The sequence below is a fragment of the Pteronotus mesoamericanus genome, unplaced genomic scaffold, assembly GCF_021234165.1.
Source record: "Pteronotus mesoamericanus isolate MK-2021 breed Mesoamerican mustached bat unplaced genomic scaffold, CSHL_Meso_final scaffold_85, whole genome shotgun sequence".
In the NCBI taxonomy this organism is placed as follows: Eukaryota; Metazoa; Chordata; class Mammalia; order Chiroptera; family Mormoopidae; genus Pteronotus; species Pteronotus mesoamericanus.
The window spans coordinates 60,243,360-60,264,045 of NW_026555329.1; the positions used below are offsets into that span (position 1 = coordinate 60,243,360).

At 35.7% G+C, this 20,686-nt stretch overlaps 1 protein-coding gene across 9 annotated transcripts in view; it reads right to left on the reverse strand.

Moving 5' to 3' along the window:
- Nucleotides 1-20,686, reverse strand: part of CADPS2 (calcium dependent secretion activator 2) — a 561,256-nt gene that overhangs the window by 327,155 nt on the left and 213,415 nt on the right. For all 9 annotated transcript variants that reach the window (XM_054564129.1, XM_054564128.1, XM_054564130.1 and 6 more), the window contains exon 3: nt 18,971-19,303. In XM_054564129.1, the coding sequence (XP_054420104.1) occupies nt 18,971-19,303 (333 nt within the window). The remainder of the gene's footprint in view (nt 1-18,970; nt 19,304-20,686) is intronic.

Consider the following 20,686-nt stretch of genomic DNA (forward strand, 5'->3'; position numbering starts at 1 on the left):
AGTTCACAAAAAAAGTTAATAAATCTCTAAGGTTAATAGCTCAGTTTACCAAAAAATCTAATTGTAATAATTCTTTGCCCAACCTGTACACAACTGTAAACCAAGAAATCCTCACTTTCTTCAGGTTGTGTGAAACTGTTATTAAGTTTATTCAGCCCACCCTTCCGTATTCATAAAGGTTACTCCTAAGTAGCTTCAGGTAGATACATCTCCTGTTTTGTTCCTTTGAATTACCAGAATGCATATCTGGACTGTGAGAAACTGAGTAATGTTTCACTTATTTCTTTGTTCTTTTAAAAAAAATAGTCCCTTCAGTTTTATAACAAGTTTGTATTAGTGCCAGACTATAAAAGCACTATATGATTGATTGATATAATTTTCTACCATTTCAGTCTTCATTTATGCCTCATTTTAGTACCAACAAACTCATACTGACAAGAAGTCTTTCCATTCTTTCACAGACTAACACCACATTAGAATTTCATTCTTGTTCTAAATTTGATTGAAAGCAAGAAAAGGCATTCTATCATCATTTTTAAGATGTCTTCCATTTACATGGAAAATTACTTTCGCTTCTCCACTGAAATACTCCTTAACTTTTCCTGTAACTTCCTTTAACTTCTCTCATGATTCCTTTCCTCCCAATTATTCATTCAATCATCTTTTATTAGTTCATTATAAAAACAAACTGAGGCAGACCTCTGAGTCATGCACATTATGGGATGCACTGGGAGCTACAGATGTGAAGCAGGCAGGCGTTTCTACGAACTCATTCCTTCCCCTTTCCTATTCTTATCATTTAGAAAGCATGAACAAGCATGGGCCAGATGGCACAGTTGGTTGGAGCATAGTCCTGTAAACCAAAAGGTTGCGGGGTCGATTCCCAGTCAGGGTACACACCTAGGTTGTAGGTTCAATCCCCAGGGTGTGTACAGGAGGCAACCAATCACTGTTTCTCTCTCACATTGATGTCTGCATCTATTGGTCTCTCTCCCCCCTCCCTTCCTCTTCTCTCTCTCTAAAAATCAATAAACATATCCCGTATCCTCAGGTGTGGATTTAAAATAAAAGAGAAAAAGAAAGCCTGCACCACACAATGCAATCATGCCTTACTAAAGATCCATCTAAAGATTGAGTTAGTACTGAGCACAACATTAAACACCCAGGAGAGTGCAGATTAATTTGTCCACTTGTTAAAGAACAAACTGACATGTTACCTTTAAAAACTTCCTTAAAAAGGAAAAACATAAGTAGGAGCAAACCAGGACAAAAGGATAATGGTGTTGGAATGTATATGGAGAGTAAAGAAAAGGGAAAGATATTCCATTAAGTGCTCACCAAAAGTCTGGAGTTTGGTGTGGGAAATGAAACACTTCGGGGTCCAGGGAAGGGAGACTTGGGAGATGGGCTGGAGAGAGAGGTATGGCTACTTCATAAGCTAATATTCATGGCAACATTAGGCAGTATGGAGTTGGTTTCTACAACAATGAGAAGTTAAAAGGTTTTACCTCTTTTGTAGAAAGATATCATGAAAAAGAAAAGGAAGGGAAGTGCATGGAGCTGAAAAGTTTGGTCAGTTGTCATACATGCTTTTGGCAGTGGGACACAGAAGAGGGGTGGGTAATAAGATCACCAACCAAGGAAATAATAAAGTAATGTTTACATTCCCCCACTTCTCCCCCAAAAAAGTTTTAAGCAGATCAATGACAGGGAAAGCAAAGATCATTCTATCTCCAGCACAAATGGGAATTCTACTTGTTTAACTTAAAAGAAAGTTCTGGGGTTATATTTCTAACAAGTATGTTCCCAAGTTGATTTTAAAAATCAAATCCACTTTAAAACAAGGTTTAAAATAAGCAATATTTTTTAAAGTAAATCCTTATTGTAAAGGGGTTTCCACGTCATCTCAAAAATACACATATAAATTAAACTTTATCATAGGTCTGTATGTAGATGAAAAAAAAACATGGTATATATAAGATTCTGTATTATCCATCCATGGTCTCAGGGTGATCTACTGGGGGTCTCAGGACATACTCCCTGTTGGTAAGGGGGACTACTGTAATGTTGTGTCATATAAATGGCATGTCTATTTACCCAGTTGTTCAAGTCCAAAACCTAGGTGTCATCTTTGACCTCTTTCCCTCACAGTCCACATCCAACCCAATCTAGGGTCATGTAGGGTAAAACCTAGAATTACATAGTTGAGGAAGACCAGAATTCATGTACTGAGAGTCCTTGGCCAAGGCTCTTTGTACTTTTTATTGTGGTGGAGTATTTCCCCAGCCACTTCAAGTACTCCTCATTTTGCCAGTGCAGCTGCACATATTGTCATGATGAAAATACTGTTTTTCTTTTGGAACTGTTTAGAAAATGGTTTTGAATATCAATCCCTTTCCCCTCAAAAAAGAGAGAAGAAAAAAGAAAAGCCTGAATGGATGCTTGTAGATGTGAGGTATTAGACTAAAATGTTTGTGACACACATTTCTAGTAACAGATTTGGGATATGAGATAAGAAAATGGGGATATGTAGACTTTGGAGTTTGTGGTAGGGGTTAGAGGCAAGTCTTCACTCTACAAGGACTTTACCTGAACTTCGTTTGCTTTTACTTTAAACTCCTGATTTCAACACTTGGTGATGATAGATTACTTACCTCACAGATGTTCTTTCTTGGCACAGAATATTTTCCAAGTTTTTTAAAGAGGTTCATTCAACCCTGACCATAACAGATGCCCAAATGTATCTTTATTTTCTGCAATGCCTCTAGTATCAATTATACAGAACATTTTACCACTTAATTATCAAAATGTTTCGTTGATTTGACAAATATTTAGCACAGAAAATGTAGGTTTATTTTCCTCCTGTTCATCACACAGGGATTACTGTTTCCACACTCAAAATTGTCTAGGCTAGGGAATTTTAACCTGAACCTTCTGGGGTCTATGAATCTATTCAAGTTATGGGAAAAATTCGGTAGAAATATGCATTGTTTTTCCTTGGGGAATTATTTAAATTTCATAGTTTACCAAAGATTCTCAAAGGGTGCTTAATTCAAAAGAGATAAAGACCCATGATTCTAGGAGACTTTTCTGTATAGAAGCTTCTTAGTCATTTGTTCTGAAAGAGGCTGTAATGGCTTTCAAACATAAGACATGAAAAACAGCCAACTCAGACCTACACATCTTCAATCCTACCCTTACAGAGATTTGTTAAATTCTTTGCAAAGGGATGATAAGATATACGGTCTTAACAATGTTGACTTGAATGGCTTACAATTGCTTTATTAACTCTATTTGCTTTTTTCCTACACTGTCTGTACAGCAAGCACTATTGCAAGTTTTTCGGTAGATACAAAAAAATGTGGCCTTCCAGAAGTTCACTTTTTATAAAAAACAGTAAAAACTGTATGTAAGATAGAATATAATTGCCACAAGAAAGCTACTGGTCAAGTATTGTGGGAATTCAGTGATGAAAGAGATGTTTTTCCTGGTTAACAGTATCAGGATGGATTTATGAAGATGAAAAATATTAAAAATAGGATAACTTGGGAAAGAAGAGGAAGAGTCAAGACAAGAAACATGTATAAAGGACCCATGGACAAAGACAATGGTGGGGGGACTGAAAGTATAAGGTGGAGGGTAGGTAGGGCAGGGGAGAGTAATGGAGGAAAAATGGGGACAACTACTTGGACGGCAATAAAAAAAGGAGAAGGAAAAAATGGAGCTTGAGGGGGTAGAGAAAATGTTGACCTGATGCAGCTGTCCATTGGTGTTGACTTGAAAATCTCAAATACTAGGCTCTCCTTGTTCTACTTCTCTTGTGTTCTATGGAAACAGCTCTGAGAATACAGAAGATCTCAGAGACTAGCAAATCTCCCTTTTCAAGAAGTTGTGGGGAAGACCAAAGCCTGTGCTGGTGGCCAACTACTTGACAATTAAGAACATTTTAAACACAGCATAAAAATAACTTTATTAAGTTTAACCTAAAAGCTTCATTTTATAACTTTTTATATCATTCTTCCAGTGCTTTTAAAAGTATAAACATTAAATATTTGATTCGACTTTTTGTCCAAGGTTGAGGCATAGGTAGATATACTTTGCTTCCTCGCACAACCAAAAGAAGGACAACAAAAAGAACAACAACAAATTTAAAAACAAAAATAACTAGAACTGCCAGAAAATCAAACTGTATGGACGTCTGACAAACAAGGAGTTAAAGAAGAAACATTTATCCAGACCATAGGAAGGGTGGAGACAGGCAGCCGGGGCAGAGAGGACATGGGGCAAGGTGGCAGCTGGAGGACCAAGTAAGTCAGAAGACAGCTGGCAGTTCCACATTTGTGTTCAGATAAACCAGGAAGAACAGCTGGGGAGCAAGACAGATCAGCAATCCAGGGTTCCAGCGCAGGAAAACAAAGCATCAAAACCTCTGACTATAATACATACCTGTGGGGTTGCAGCAGTGGGAGAAACTCCCAGCCTCGCAGGAGAGTTCGTTGGAGAGACCCACAGGGTCCCAGAACAAACACAAACCCACCTGCCCAGGAATAAGCACCAGAAAGGCCAAATTTGCTTATGGGTAGTGGGGGAAGTGACATAAAGTCTGTTGAGAGCTGAGGAAGCAGCATCGTTCCCTCTTGGACCCCTTTCCCCAATATAGCACCAAAATGCAGTGACCTGGGTTGCCCCACCCTAGAGAATACCTAAGGCTCCGCCCCTCCCAGCATAACAGGCACACTGAGGCAAAGAAATATGGCCCAAATGAAAGAATGGATCAAAGCTCCAAAAGCAGAACTAAACGATGAAGAGATAGCCAACCTATCAGATATACAGTTCAAAACATTGGTAATCAGGATGCTCACAGAAATGGTTGAGTAAGGTTGCAAAATGGAGGAAAAAGTAAAGGATATGTGAAGTGAAATAAAGAAAAATATAAAGGAAACCAACAGTAAAGGGAAGCCAACAGTAAACTGGGACTCAAATCAACAATTTGGTGCAGAAGGAAGAGGTAAACATTCAATCAGAAGAGAACGAAGAAAACAAGAATTCAAAAAAATGAGGAGGGGCTTAGAAACCTCTGGGACAGCGTTAAATGTTCCAACATCTGAATCATAGGGGAGCCAGAAGAAGAAGAGAAGAGGAAGAAATGGAAAACTTATTTGAAAAAAAAGGAGAACTTTCCCAGTATGGCCAAGGAAATAGACTTCCAGGAGATCCAGGAAACTCAGAGAGTCCCAAAGAAGCTGGACCCAAGGAAGCACACAGCAAGGCACTTCATAATTACATTACCCAAGATTAAAGATAAGGAGAGAATCTTAAAAGCAGCAAGAGAAAAAGAGACAACTACCTACAAAGGAGTTTCCATAAGACTATCAGCTGATTTCTCAAAGGAAATCTTGCAGACAAAATGGGGCTGGCAAGAAGTATTCAAAAGTCATGAAAGTTAAGGACCCACATCCAAGATTACTTCATCCAGCAAAGCTATCATTTACAATGGAAGAGCAGATAAAGTGCTTCCCAGGTAAAGTTAAAGGAGTTCATCATCACTAAGCCCTTATATGAAATGTTAAAGGGACTAATCTAAGAAAAAGATCAAAAAGTATGAATAGGACAATGACAACAAACTCACAACTAACCTAAAAAACCGAACCTAAAAAACAAAACCAAACTAAGCAAACAACTAGAACAGGAATGGATCTACAGAAACGGAAATCAGAGGGGAGAGGAAGGGGAGAGAATGGGGGGAAAGGTACAGGGAATAAGAAGCATAAACAGTAGATACGAAACAGACAGGGGGAGGTTAAGAATAGTATAGGAAATGGAGAAGCCAAAGAACTTTTATGTATGATCCATGGACATGCACTAAGGGAGAGGGGGATGCTGGTGGGAGGGGGGTGCAGGGCAGAGGGGAATAAAGGGGAGAAATAAATGGGACAACTGTAATAGCACAATCAATAAAATATATATGTATATATATAAAATATTTGAATTCATTAAATCTGCTCATACCTTTTTAAAAAAAGATGTCTTAGAAAGTGCTTTTTACAGCACTGTTGAGAATCATTGCCCTCTCTGATTAATCTATGTCTTAAAACGAGAATAATTGTCATTATATTAATATTGCTGATCACTAGAAAGGGGGGGTTAATGGCTGTGTTTCCCATAATGATGCCTTTGTACATGCTAACCCTAGTCACTTGTGCCCTTCTTTCACCCACGAACAAAATCAATTCATTTTTTTCCTCTGAGACCCCACTCTAATTATGGCGTAGCTTTTCAGAAATATTATACTTTTTTTCTTGTAATATTCATTTTTATCCTTCAGCATGAAAAATACAACTAAATTAGGATTTGCACTATTGTGAAAATATAGTGTTTTCCCTAAGATTAATTCATATGCTGGTCTACTATATTTATGTTATCTATAAATCTGTTGAGTTAAAAATAACCCACCATAAAAAAACCAGCACACCTTAACACTGATTCCAAAAGAATACTCTATCCAACACTTTACCATATAATTTTCTAGTTGCCCGGTGTTTATTTGACAGTGCCATATATGCATGAGTTTTCCAATGTAGCCTTAAAACACTGATCAAAAGCTTCAAGTATTAGCAAATTATTTATCAATATACCTGTTTATTCTCTACCATCACTTGAATCACTAATTATATATCATAGATTTAGAGCACAACTCTACACTACCAACTCTGGTCATTCCTGCTCTTTTATGTGCTGGCCCCCCTCAATCTCAGCTTACAAGCAGACATGGTTGGTCCTTGGTTGTTCTAGACACAGTCATTTCTCAATACAAAGTCATAAAGGGCCTCTCTCCTGAGGTCCAGCTCTCCATCTCTAACTGAAGGCAAAGCATTTCCTTTCAGACACCTCCTAATGACCTCAAAGTAAAACTGAACTGATCTTTACCATTCATTCTTCAACATGGCTCCATTTCTACATGATTCTGACTACCCTTGATCAGGCTAGAATCTCAGAGGAAGGGAGGAAGGGAAGGGAAGAGAAAGGAGAAGAGGGAATAAATGATGAGAATAAATAGGAAGGAGAGAGATGATACCCAAACAACTTAAGCTTACTATTCAGGTTCTCCAATGTTTTATGCCAATCTAACTTTCTAACCTCTTGGGTAATTTCCATTACCTATACAAATTAGTATTTTTTTTCTGTTTACCAAACATGTTATAGTTACTAATCATGTATTTCACTTGTGTTTCTCCTACCTGCGACTCTCTTCATACACACCTCATTACCCAGATCGATCTCCAAATCTTCTAAGACTCTTTAACCAATCATTTAGTAACAAAGCAGATACTTCTCCAATACTTATGACTTCTACCTGAAACTGAAATGTATGCCCTCTATTAGTGTACCCTACCCTAACGAAATCCATATCTAAACGTGGGACTCACAAAACTAGTCTCAATTTTAATGCAATTACAAAGAATAATTCCTGTATTTAAAAGTTTCTTGGACCCTAACTTCCCTTCCATGCTGACTCATCTTCCCTGAAGCAATCTTTCGCAAAAACAAAAACAAAAAACCCTTCCTCCCCTTTTCTTGATGACGGAGAATTAGCCAGCAACTACAAGGTAACTAAAACTTGTTTTGTAATTTCATAAAAGAAAAAAGAACATAAGAAAATGAAATTATTCCCCTTCTCTGAAGACCACATTTCTTGTATGATGTTATGTATGAATCAGGTAGCATTCTGTCTGCTGGAGAAAAAGTTTTTAAAGAATTCCCTTATATCTATCTTCTAAATTATGTATAAAAACTCTAACTCAGAAATACCCATTCTGCCATGGATTCTCATAGATTCTTAAAAATGCATTTCCCAAAACACACTTTCTTTTGAATACTTAAAAGTAGGGAGAAGATGAATGAGTTAATTAGATATAAAATTACCCTATGTGAACTGAACTAAACTATATTAAATAATAGATCAAATGTTCAAAAGCAAGAATATAAGAAATTTAACCTCAAACATAAAAACCCTGGGACTTCAATAGCCTGGAGAATATGCATGCATATTCTCTGAAATGGTAGATATAATTTCGCAAATTTTTACATATCATTAAATTTTCTTCAGTATTTCATTTGATATTAATATTTTATCTTCCAGACAAAAGTAATAAACTAGTATTTTCAAGCAGTTTACTCACTATACTCACCCCGCTAGTTGAATATACATTCACATTAAGGAAATAATGCTGAAACTGAGAGTGTTTAGCAGGAAATAGAATAAAAAATACACTATCAATGAATTAGAGAACTTCTAGCTTTGTCAGGACTAATAAGAGGTAAATTAGTACAGCACTTAGTACATATCAGGGACTATTCTAAGCTTTTCAAAAAATAATTTTAAAAATTATTAAATTTATTGAGGTAACATTGGTTAGTAACATTAAGCTTCAGATATACAACTTTATACAACAACATCTGGATACTCCATTGTGTGCTCACCACCCAAAGGCTGGTCTCCCATCACATATTTGACCCTTTTTACCCTCTTCTCCCCCGAACGCTTTCCCTCTGGTAACCACCATGCTGCAGTCTGTATCTGAGTTTGTTTTGTTTTTTCATTTGTTGCTTTTTGTTTTATATCCCATACAGGTAAAATCATATGGTTCTTTGTCCTTTTCTGTTTAACATACTTTACTAAGCATGATACTCTCAAGATCCATCCAAGTTGTCACATATGGCAATGTTCTAATTTTTATAAACATTACTGAATTTAAACCTCAGAGCAACCCTATGAAATAGGTCTTATTATCCTATGTTAGTACATTTCAGTGTGCTATATAGAAGGAATTTATAAAATGTTCTTCATTTACTGGCTGATTCCCTGAAAATTTTTGTTAACTCTATTTTCCTATCATTTTGGTTCTTCTTTTAACCTGCTCCAGTCAGGTATGCTCCCAACTACTCCATGGAGTCTTCCCTTGTCAAAGTCAACAGTATTTTCCACCTTGACAAACTCGAAGATACTTCATTGTCATCTTTCCTGATCTCTGAGTAGCATGTAGCACAGATAAACACTGTACCCTTTGAAATGTCTTCTTTTGGCCCCCATGAAACCACACTCTCTGGTTTTGCTCCTACGACCACTATCTCTTTTCCTTTTGTGCAGGGTCTAAATCCTGGGCCCTTTAACTGCTTGAGATTCAGACTCTCCTGAAATGATCTCATAATATCCCATAGTTTACAACACTAATTGTATCTAAATGCTTCCCAAAGCTGTGTTTTCAACCCAGATCTCTCACTAGAATTTCAGGCTTGTATATCCAACTTCCACCTGCCATTTCCACATGGACATATAATATTTCATTTAATTGCATGTATAGAACAGAACTCTTGATTTCTCCCTTGTACCACTTCCCCTGGTATAAATGTTACTCCATGAGAAAAGGAAACATTATACACTGAGAGTCTACAACAGTGCCTGACCAAAGTAGGTACAACTAATAAACACCTTAACCAGAGATACTCCATCAGATGATGGTTAATATCAATACTGCATCACATAAATGTAGACAATGTAAATGTAAATGGAGCCATCAAAGCATACTATCTTTTCTACAAGGCAGAAGGAGAGGAGTAGGTGAGTGTTACTCATAGTTCTAAAAAAATGGTATGTCTTGAGATACAGACCCAAGTTCATTCCCAGTTTCTGTCTGAATTCCTGGAATTGCACCTTGTCCCTTTGCTGGCAAGCAGGTGGTCCAGTGTCCTGACTCAAGCCGACGTTCCCAAGTGTGGGGGCAAGGTAGAATTTTGAAGCACAAAACAGGGAATGGATCCAAGAGGACGTGAAAACAGACTCCTAAGTGAAATTTAGTAGTCTAGTAACTTTATAGGCAACAGAGATTAAAAAACAAACAAATAAATAAAACAAACCAAAAAAACAGGACCATAGCAGGAAAAAGAGCAGAACCTGGAAATTACATGAAAGATTAACATGCAGATCTTGGTCCACTTTTGTTTTAACAATGCTGGGCCAAGCTCACAGGTGGGGTAAAATAGAGTATGGACCAAATGCAATCCATTCTTAAGACCACAGAGAAAGATCTTTCCAGAACCCCATTTATTCCTGTCATTTCAGTGCTAGTAGCCCAACTGTGTTCCTGTCACATATAAACTCCAAACTTTTCCAACTAACATATAAGGCCCTTAACATTCAAGTACTTTCCTAAATAACTCTTAAGCTTTATCCCCTTTACTCCAGCAATACACGCGACCAACCTTCCTAATCTTTTCATTCCAAGCCTTTTCATTTGCCTTTGTAAATGTTATTTTCCTTCTCTCTGTTAAAATTTCTATCCATCTTCCAAAATTCAGGAATTTCTGCCTCCTTAGAACCTTCATTAAACTTTCATTAGAACGCCACACTACCAAATCACTTCTTCCTAGGCACACAACTAGATTGTTTCTCATCCTCCCCTACAGTTAGATGTGACCATGGCATTAAGTCCAAAGCTATGCATCTGCATCAGCATAATGTAGGAATTAAGTCAGACAGGAAAAGTCAAGAACCATATGATTTCACCCATATGTGAGGGGTAGTAAAGGGTAAGGAGGTCAAATACATGATGGCAGAAGATTTGACTTAGGCTAGTGGGCGCACAACACAATACACAAATCACGTATCAGAGAACTGTATACTTGAAATCTACATAATCTTATTAACCAATGTCACCCAATAAATGTAATGCAAAAAACTGCGAGTGGGCCATAATTTCATGTGTTGTTTCACTTAGTCAGAGGGGGGGCCCAGGCATCCAGTGGTTCATAAAGCTCCTCAGGTCATGCTACCACGCAGCCAGGGTAGAACACTAAAGAAACCTATGCAAACTATCCTATATCGAATTAAGTTATTGCCAGCCAGGTGTCCCATATACACATTTCACTGATATACTGATTACATTTTGTTTATATGTCTGTCTGTCTCCTAACTACATGCAAATACCTTGAGGGAAAGAACCACCAAATCTTGTCATTTTTGTATTTTCTTCCCTTAGCCCAGTAACTAACATTTTTTACAAGGCATTCAATAAGCATTTTTGAATGAAACATATATGTTATGTATATATCTCAATTTAATTTACAGAACATTTTAACAGTAATTAACAATCATGAAAAAGATATAAGCACTTATACTTGGAACAGTATATTCAATATTTTTTATTCATTAATAGTTAAAACAGATCATAAAATAAAAATACTTTTTCTACCTACTATTACTACTACAATGATGCCTCACTGCTGTAGATCTGTGTTCTCTTATCATTTATAAAAGGGGGAAACTTGGGTAACACCCAAACTTCTATAGACTAGATATGGCTAAAGAAAAAAAAAATCTAAAAATAAATGCAAGGCATGTCTGAACATAGCCTATATTTGTGATCTGTTGAGATCTGGGAGAAGACAAAAACAAATTAGAACAGTTTAGGAGAAACTTTATTTAGGAGTATTCTTATTTAGTTCCTCTACATGTAGGTCAACGGTAAAAATCAAAATAATGTGTAGTCAAATAAAGCAGCACTGATAAAAACCTTTAATTTGATTTAAGGATATATTAAAATTGTATTCACAAAGTTTTAATATTCAGGGAGGATACTGATTCTTATACTAATCAGATAATCAAATTCATTTGAATGAAATCATATTCATCTAATTTATAATATCAAATATTTTAAAAATAGATATGTATATAAATATTATGACCATTCCAATTATGAACTTCAAAAATCAGATATTATAAAAACTAATCATTCTTAAGGTCATAAGTTTCTCCTTGCTGTATCCTAAAACATAAAAACTGCTACTTAATGTCATTTACTTCAATATTTTTTTCAAGCATTCTGAGACTGAAAATTACACATGCATGAAAAATATACCATGCTAATTACCTATTCCATAGCTTTATGTTACTACTTTCAAAGAGATTTTTGTTATCACATGTAATTTTCTCTGTAGAAAATGCTTTTATTTCTGCCTGAAAGGGACAAGTTAAAGGTAATATATGATCAATTCATGCTACTCGCTAAGAGAAAGTATGATAGTGGTGAAAGACCGATCCCACTTTCCTCGGAACAGTCATGTTTCTCATTCTCTTTCTTTAAACACACGGTGTGGTTCCTGGCCATGTGTTTAAAGAAACGAAAACAAAGCCACTGCCTGTATTTGTTGATTTCTTTAAAACTCCTAAACCCAAAGTGCTTAATCTCCAAAGCTAAAATTTTTAAGGATAGGGAGACATAAACTTGAAAACTACTTCTTAACCATTTGTAAATATTACTACTCATCACTTAAAATACACAGTAGTTCGGTAGTGTTACTTAATTCAGTTCTTTAAGACTGTAAGGCATTTGAATGGGGACATTTAGAGAGGAAGATTTAACTTTGTTTTGACTCTTGGGTACATGAGGGTGAATCACTTTCTTCAGTTAATGCAATGAGAGTATAAAAGATTAATGAAGGTTGCTTTTGGCAGAAAAGGATAAGAATTTAGATAGCCGTAAAAATCAGTTACTTAATCCTCTTAATAGAAAACAGAAGAGGAGGAGAATTACAGTAGATATAGCACTCTATATTCTACTATTCAGAATCTGTTCTCACTTTGAAACTAGGAAAACAAAGCTGTGGAAATGACACTTAGCAAGGCATATTTTTATGTACATGTAATTCTATTTTTTTTATTAATTTGTTTAAAGAGAGAAAAAAAGAGGGGAGGTGAGAGAAATATGCATTTATTATTCCATTTATTTGTGCATTCATTGACTGAGTCTTGTATGTGTCCTGACTGGGGATCGAACCTGGAATCTTGAAGTTTCAGGAGGACACTTTAACCAACTGAACTACCTAGTCAGGGCTTCATGTATAATTGCGTACCTCAGAATGTTTGGAGAAAATATTCAAGTAAATGCTATGAACTGGCAGTTTTTATGTTTCAGGACATAGCAAGCAAAGAGAAGCTTAAGATCTTCAGAATGATCAGATTTTAAAATATGTGATATCTGAAACTGTGGAATTAATCATTAGAATGGCCAAAATTTTTATATATTTAGGGTTGTCTGTCTCTACAGTTAATGTCACCCTTACTTCTATCTGCTAATGTCACGTCAAACTACTGCTCCATTTCTTCCTTTACTCCAGCAGTAGCAAGAACTTCGCCAAATGCCATCGTGTTTCAGACCTCCATACACTTCATTGGCTTGTCCCTCCACCCAGAGGACATTAGCATTTTCTCATTCTGGTGATCTTCTCCACCTATAGATCACACAGTCTTCCCCAGTACTGACTTCCCTTAAGTCACAAGAAGGTAGAGCCAGGGACTTACCCAACACCACTGTGGCATTTATAAAAATGTCATATTTTAAAAAACAAATCTAGCAAACAACTAGGTCTTATCTGCATTCCTAGCACTTAACACAGTGCTTGGCACACAATTTCTAATTATCTATATTCCCTACATTATTATGGAGAACAGGCTAACAATTAGTTGATTTGAGCATACTATATTAGCTTTTGTCATATTTTAAAATAATCTTTAATAAACACTTAATTTCTATTCAAGGAAAGGTAACTGATTTATTACTAGTACCATTGAAGAAATAGCATTTTCACTACATGAAATAAAAATTATTATTAACTTACAACTATAAAAAGCATAGCTTTAACATCAATTGTTTATCTAAAAGTATAACTATATTAACTTGAACTTCACTGCACTTCCTTAAAATTATTATGAAATTAAACTTTCTACTGACAGACTGTTCTTCCTTCTTTCCTGCTATTTTACTGTACCTCTAATATTCTGATTCAAGTAAATTATGGCTAACAATTTCAGAGTCTTGTATTCTGTGGCTCATGTTAGAAAGCACACTTTGAGCTCTTTTCTATTTTTTAACCTAATATTTTGTTCTATGAATATGGACCAATGCAGACACATGATTCTCAAGTCAAAAAATCAGAGTGAAGGGCAGCTTTAATAGCACAGTAGCTAATCTACGGTATACTTGTTTTACTTTTTAAATTTTTTCTGGTAAAATATAATTTTTCTTTCAACTATCCCATATTTCATAACTTAATTGTTATATCTTCTATATTAATGTTTTAAGAGTTTTTCCTTTATGCCTTAGTTCTGATAATTCTTAAGTTCTTGGCTTTTACCAGAAGTAATGCAAACACCTACACTTCTTCAGAAGACAGCTTCCTGTTTTCCATTACAAATGCTAATCCTACAACTCTGGGACAACAGGCACAACCATAAGCAGCTACTGTCAACATCAGGTGGCAGCCCTGGCTCTGTTCCCTTCTCATTCATGTCCCTTCCTTCTTAAGTCTCCATACAGCTACCAACTGGCTGGTCAGTGCTATGCTGCACATTTTAGCAAAACAGCGTTGTATCCTGAACTGCAGGCCTTAAAGCAAGCAACACAAATTTGAGATTTCCTACGGGATCGATCTAGACAAAAACATGAGACTAGATAAGGGTAAACAAATACAGATGAATGTTATAGTTAGCAAGAGTCTCAAAGCTGTTGTTGAGACACAGGGAAAGTGGAGGACATTTCACTGATGTCTACCTGGAGCTAGGTGCAGGCAGCTCACCTTGCTTTAGACCCTCTCTCTGCTGCCCCAAGCCCTGCTCTGCTATCCCCTCTTCTCAGACTATTCCTTTCCTACTTAGGGACAGGCTATTTTCTGTGATTTTTATCATCCTTTCTTTTTTGACCTCTGTTAAGGGAAAAATAAAATCTCAGCTGTTTTCCTACTGATCCATTTTCATAATTTCATTCATTTGCTAAAAATTATTGTTATTCCAGAGTAAAGCTCTTTATTTAGAGAATTATTTTTATTTGTAATTTCTTTTGTTTTTAAGCCAATCAAAAAATAAGCCTTCAGCTTTTTTCCCACAAATCTCAAAACCAAAGAAATTTCCATTTCAATTCAGACATGTGAAGAGTTTGGTAATTGTCACTTCCGTTCTGAAAATAAAAAGCTGGACAAACTGAAAATCAAAGACTTTGCTTTGACTTGTCAGAGAACAGAGGTTGCAAGGCAAATCACTAACCCTCAAATGCAGAAAAACAGGCAAAATAAAAGAAGCACATCACTTTGCAGCAGATGTCAGTGGATGCCATAAAGAGTAGGGACACTTACTTGACTAGTAACCTGGAATAATTACTAGCAGCTAAGGGCAAAGTGAGACTATCCTGGGATTGCAATCATAAAAAGGCTCCCACACTTCAGTGGGCTTCCTCTCCAGTAACCCCATAAAGTTCTTATAGTAAAGACCTAAGAAAACTCCCTGTGTGGATCTGGCAGGAAGAAGGGAGAAAAAGCCATTGTTAAATCTCCTAAATTCTCTTCCCTAACAAGGGGGACAGCCTTTGCCAGTGAACAGTGAACAGGGGAAAAGACTTCAAGAAAATAGCCTGAAAATTCTTCAACCAGGAAAATGGGTGAGGAAAGAAGCGATACTCTTAGACAAGGGACAGAAACACTTGTAAAGGTTACAAATTCAAGACATAGGCTCACTGAAAGAGGCTTAATCAGGTAACAGAACACACCCTATTTCCTACCACCTTACCACAATGCCAACACAGCTCTAGTAGAATAACAGTGAATTAAAGCTAAAAGAAATGTAAGACACAGAACCTTTCTGAGGAGGAATACTTCAGGAAACCCAAATTCAAGAGAAAAGACAAAGACAAGGATACTAGAAGAATCTGAAGCTTCTTGTACCTATGGCTACAACAAACATTAAACATAGCCCAACCCCTAGTCAGATTAACAAAAATACTTCCGTTCTTGTTACTCATACAACATGTCTAGATTTCAAGAAAAACTACAAAGCATGCCAAAAGGAAAAAAGGAACAGTCTAGAGAGGAAAAAGTAAGTATCGAAACCAGATTTAGGTACGACAGAGATGTTGAGGTTATCAAACAAGGAATTTAAAGAACTATTATTAATATGTTAAGGGTTCTGATGTGAAAAGTTGAAAACATTCTGAAATGCAAAGATAAAAAAGTTCCAAGCAAACAGAACATCCCAGAAGTATGGGACTGCATCAAAACTGTAATTAACGCTAGAAGGAGAAGAGAGAATGGGGCAGAAAGAATATTTGACCTAGTAATGTCTGCAAACTTTCTAAAATTAATGACAGACACCATCCCAAAGATCCAGGAAGCTCAGAACACACCAAGCAAGAGAAAATACTGAAGGAAGCCAGAGGACAAAAATACTTTACCTGTAGAGAACCAAGAAGAGCTGTATCAGACTTCTCATCAGAAACCATGCAATCGAGAAGAAAAGTGGAGTGAAATCTTTAGTGTTGAAGGAGGAAAAGAGCTACCTGATCATTCCATATTCAATGAAATTATGCCCTAAACATGAAGGAGAAACAATGACTTTCTCAGACAAACAAAAACTGAGGGCATTCATCACCAGTAGTTCTGCCATGCAAAAATGCTAAATGAAGCCTTTCAGAGATACAGAAAAATGATATACGGAGGGGGCCTGAACTTGCTGACAGATGGTTTGATTTTGAGTGGTGGGAGCACAGTGCAATACACAGATCTAGTGTCACAGAAATGTATACTTGGAACCTACATGATCCTATTAACCAATGTCACCCCAATAAGCTGAATAAAAAAGAAAAAACAATATAGGCTAGAAACTTCATCTACATAAAGAAAAAACTGGAGTATTAGAGAAGAAATAAATTAAGGTAAAATCTAATCTTTTATTTTCTTAATTGATCTAAAATTTTATAGCACACAATGAAATGAATGACATAAATGTTGTAAGAGTTGGGAGGGAGAAATTGGGTATTCTCTACTATGAGACAGCTGCATTATACTTAAAACTTTATTGTGTTATTTGACAGTAGACTTAGATTATTAAAAATATATGTTGTACATTTTTGAGATGTACAGAGGCAACCACTAAATAAGTTTTTAACAAAACAAGTATAAGTAGTACATCAAAAGTAGATATAAAATGGAATCATAAAATGATCAATTACTTAAATTAGAGAAGGCAGAAAAAGATGGAGGGGAGACAAAGAACAAATGCAGGAAGTGGCAATGCAAAGACTGTGCAACTTAATCCAGGTTAAGTCACTTCAAATATGAATAGTTGAAACAAACCCATTAAAAGATAGAGATTTCCAGGTTGGATTAAAAAAAGGTAAGATGCAATTATATGTGTTCTACAAGAAACTCACTTTAAACATAAGGAGTCATATAGGTTAAAAGTAAACAGATGGAGAATGACACCCCATGTTAATCCTAATCAAAAGATAGCTGGAGTAGCTATCTCAAATTAAGATAAAGTGGACTTCACAGAAAAAAATGAGGGACTTTACAAAATAACAAAGAAATTAATTTGCAAAATGACATATTCTAAATATGTACAAACCTAACAGAGCATCAAAAATATATAAGGCAAATACTGATAGAACTAAAAAATAATAATAAATAAATCTGTTGTTATAAAAAAAAAATATGAATTAGAAGTGTGTTCCAAATCACAGAGGACATAAATCAGGGAATCCACACCCTTGCTTTAGAAGTGATCTTTTTTAAAAAGCAAGCAAAAAATTAATTTGAAGACATTTTGAGTTAATAAACTATAAGTCCATAGGTATTATAATTATGACCCCGTAACATCCAGTATAAACTCTCTTGTACAGACTCATTTTCTATTAGCTCTGTTAGATTATCTGCTCTATTAGACATTGGTATAGGGAGAAAAATATTTTATTTTGCTCAGCTTGATTTCCCCAACACCTAGCAAGGTTTTTGACTTGAATAAACACCCAATAAATATCTGTGATATTTATGACAAACTGTGTTCATCAATATTTAACTGTATAAGTGCACTACTGTTTTATTAAAAATAAAATGTTCCAGTTGCATTTATCTTTTAAAACAGGAGATTGTGATTTTACAGTCATCCACTACTGTTATCAAACCGCCAGTGGATATAATAACAGAGTTAAAAACAATTAACATGAATAAACAAGTTGTTCACAGGGTTAAGGAGCCACATTTGTTTTATTACTAATTAACTTTGTTAATTTAGTTATCTTAAATGATCTAAAATTAGTAATTCAAAGTAAACAATATAGCTGGAATACCAAAATTAAGAGAAGTAGATCTGTAAAAAGATTAAAAATAAACGTACATGTATGTACAGTTCAGAAATGTAACTCTTAATGAAATGATAAACTTTTAAATACCAGAATTTTATCAATTTAATGTGTATATTAGGACATAGTTAAATAATTTATACCTCTAAAATAAGCAAACAAAATGCAAATATGTACGCAATACATTATTAGACAAATCATAGGGTCCAAAGATGAAAGACAAGGAATAAACATGATTATTTCATTCAGCTTTTTCATATGTATGATTTGAATAAGAACAGAAAATATATTATTCAGTATCATCTTTAAATTATGCAGCTTAGCATTTATCTTCAATTCATTCTTACCTAGCTAGGTTAAAGAAAAAAATATCTGAAATTTTAGATATTTTCTAAAATTCAGAAGACTAGCACTATATTTTTAAAATTATTTTGCACTGAGGAATAACTATTTATTATAAATTGCCAAGATTCTTCAGGTAACAGATGATTTCCATTCTACTATTTAGACATGTCCCATATATACCCAATAGGCACAAATAGAATGCTCTAAAATAGGGCACATAGGAACAATTATTTACTGGTTAAAATATACTGATACTCTTCTCCCTCTATCAAATAATTCTTTCAGATCTTTTTTAAAATATCATTATTTGATTTATTGAAATTCAATTTCATTCAACTTTTCCATCAAAGTGATTATGAAAAGTAAAGTACATTTCCATTGGCTTGTACACAACTGATGTTCATTCTCAGTCAGGAGAGGAATGGGAAACACTGTGGGCCACTTACCTGACATGCATTATAAAGGAGTTGGTGTTCTAGTTTTTTAATACCCAGAATTTGCTGAAACATTTCATAGAGCTGTTCCTTGCTCAAGATAAGTTCAGACACAGCACTTAGGGTCATTCTATTTGGCTGTTTGCATAAGTCCTCTTCACCCCTGTAAATGGCATCATATTTAGCTATCCATGAGCTCAGTACTGTCTCTTTACTTAAGCCATCAATTTCTGGCAAACTCCGCACACGTTTTTCAATGTTCTTCTTAAACACCTCTCTGAAGTCATTAGCAGAACATCCTCCACTTTGAACCATTCTGGCCACGCGATCACTCTTCAGAAAAACCTGGGGGGAAAAAAAGAAGAAAACCTCATTTATGACTAAGCAGGGACTCTAACACCACTTGCTTTTAGCAATCTAGCCAGAGTTATAACACCAAACATTCTACAGTGATTCAAATATTTTATATTACATGGTAACTAGTGGACCTAATCGGAACCCCAAATCTTACCTCTAGAATGTTGAAATATTTAGAAGAGACAGTATTGAAGGCAGAGGACCTGTGATGATCCAACTTGACCTACACACCACCCCCAACCCTGCACCTGACCATCAGAGGCATCTGACAGCTGAATCCTTTAAGAGTTCATTAGAAAGTAATTGGAAATATGAATTCAAATCCCCTGTCTGTACTTCGGAGTTCTGGCCTGCTCTTCAGCAGGGATAAGGTCCTCTATTGTATGAATGAGGCTCTGAAGGCCAATAGTGTGGTAAGTCCAATATCTAAGTCAGTATCATGTGTAACTGTCAGTATCATGCATAACCTATCACGTGTAACTGTCAGTCACAACTGCCTCACACCTGGGAGGTTAGGGTGTACCTACCCCCATCCTTGATATACCAGTCTTCTGACTTCTCCCACACCTCTCACAGCTAGGAAGAATGGATGATACAGTAAATTCTCTAAAAAACTTCTAGGTGTCCACTAATATCAGGTAAAATATAAAACACAATGATAACTACAAAAAGAGATGCTCATGAAATGGGTAGGAAGAGATGGACAATAAGTAGTAAGGTCATATTACATAGGAGACATCAGACAATCTTAAATCTTTCCTTTCTTCTTAAGTTATAGACCCAAATATAAACAAACATTGGTCATGATTCATTAAACATCTATTCTGTCATTAATATTCCTAAGGATCCTCTACGAGAGGTAAGAGAATGCTTTCATTCCTGCTTTTATTTTCATATAATGACAAAAAAAAAATGTTTAGAAGAGTCCACAGGACTATGCATATTTAATGAAGTTGTATCTGTTATTAAACTTTTGGAACAAAAATTCATGCCAACTCTTACCCTAAGAACTGACTCATAATACCGAGGTATTCCCAAGTTATTACACTACTACTTGGATCATTTACCAACATGTATGTTTGTCTATATGTGGGCAAGCAGCACACGTGTATAAAGTGGCCTATCTCATTCCACTGACTGACATGCTCAGTGCCTGACCCCAAACCTTCTTCCCACCACTTTACAGCTCCCCTTTCAAACAAATTGTTCTTGTTTCCTATCTTTGCTCAGCAGACAGACTATTCCTGATTCTCAAAAATTTTGGTTGACTCACAAATGTAATAAACCAGGGAAAGATGTATAACATATACATGCAATGCTTCCTCTGTCTCTTCAGCAGCTGTGGCTGTTATTTACTATAGGAAAGACTGT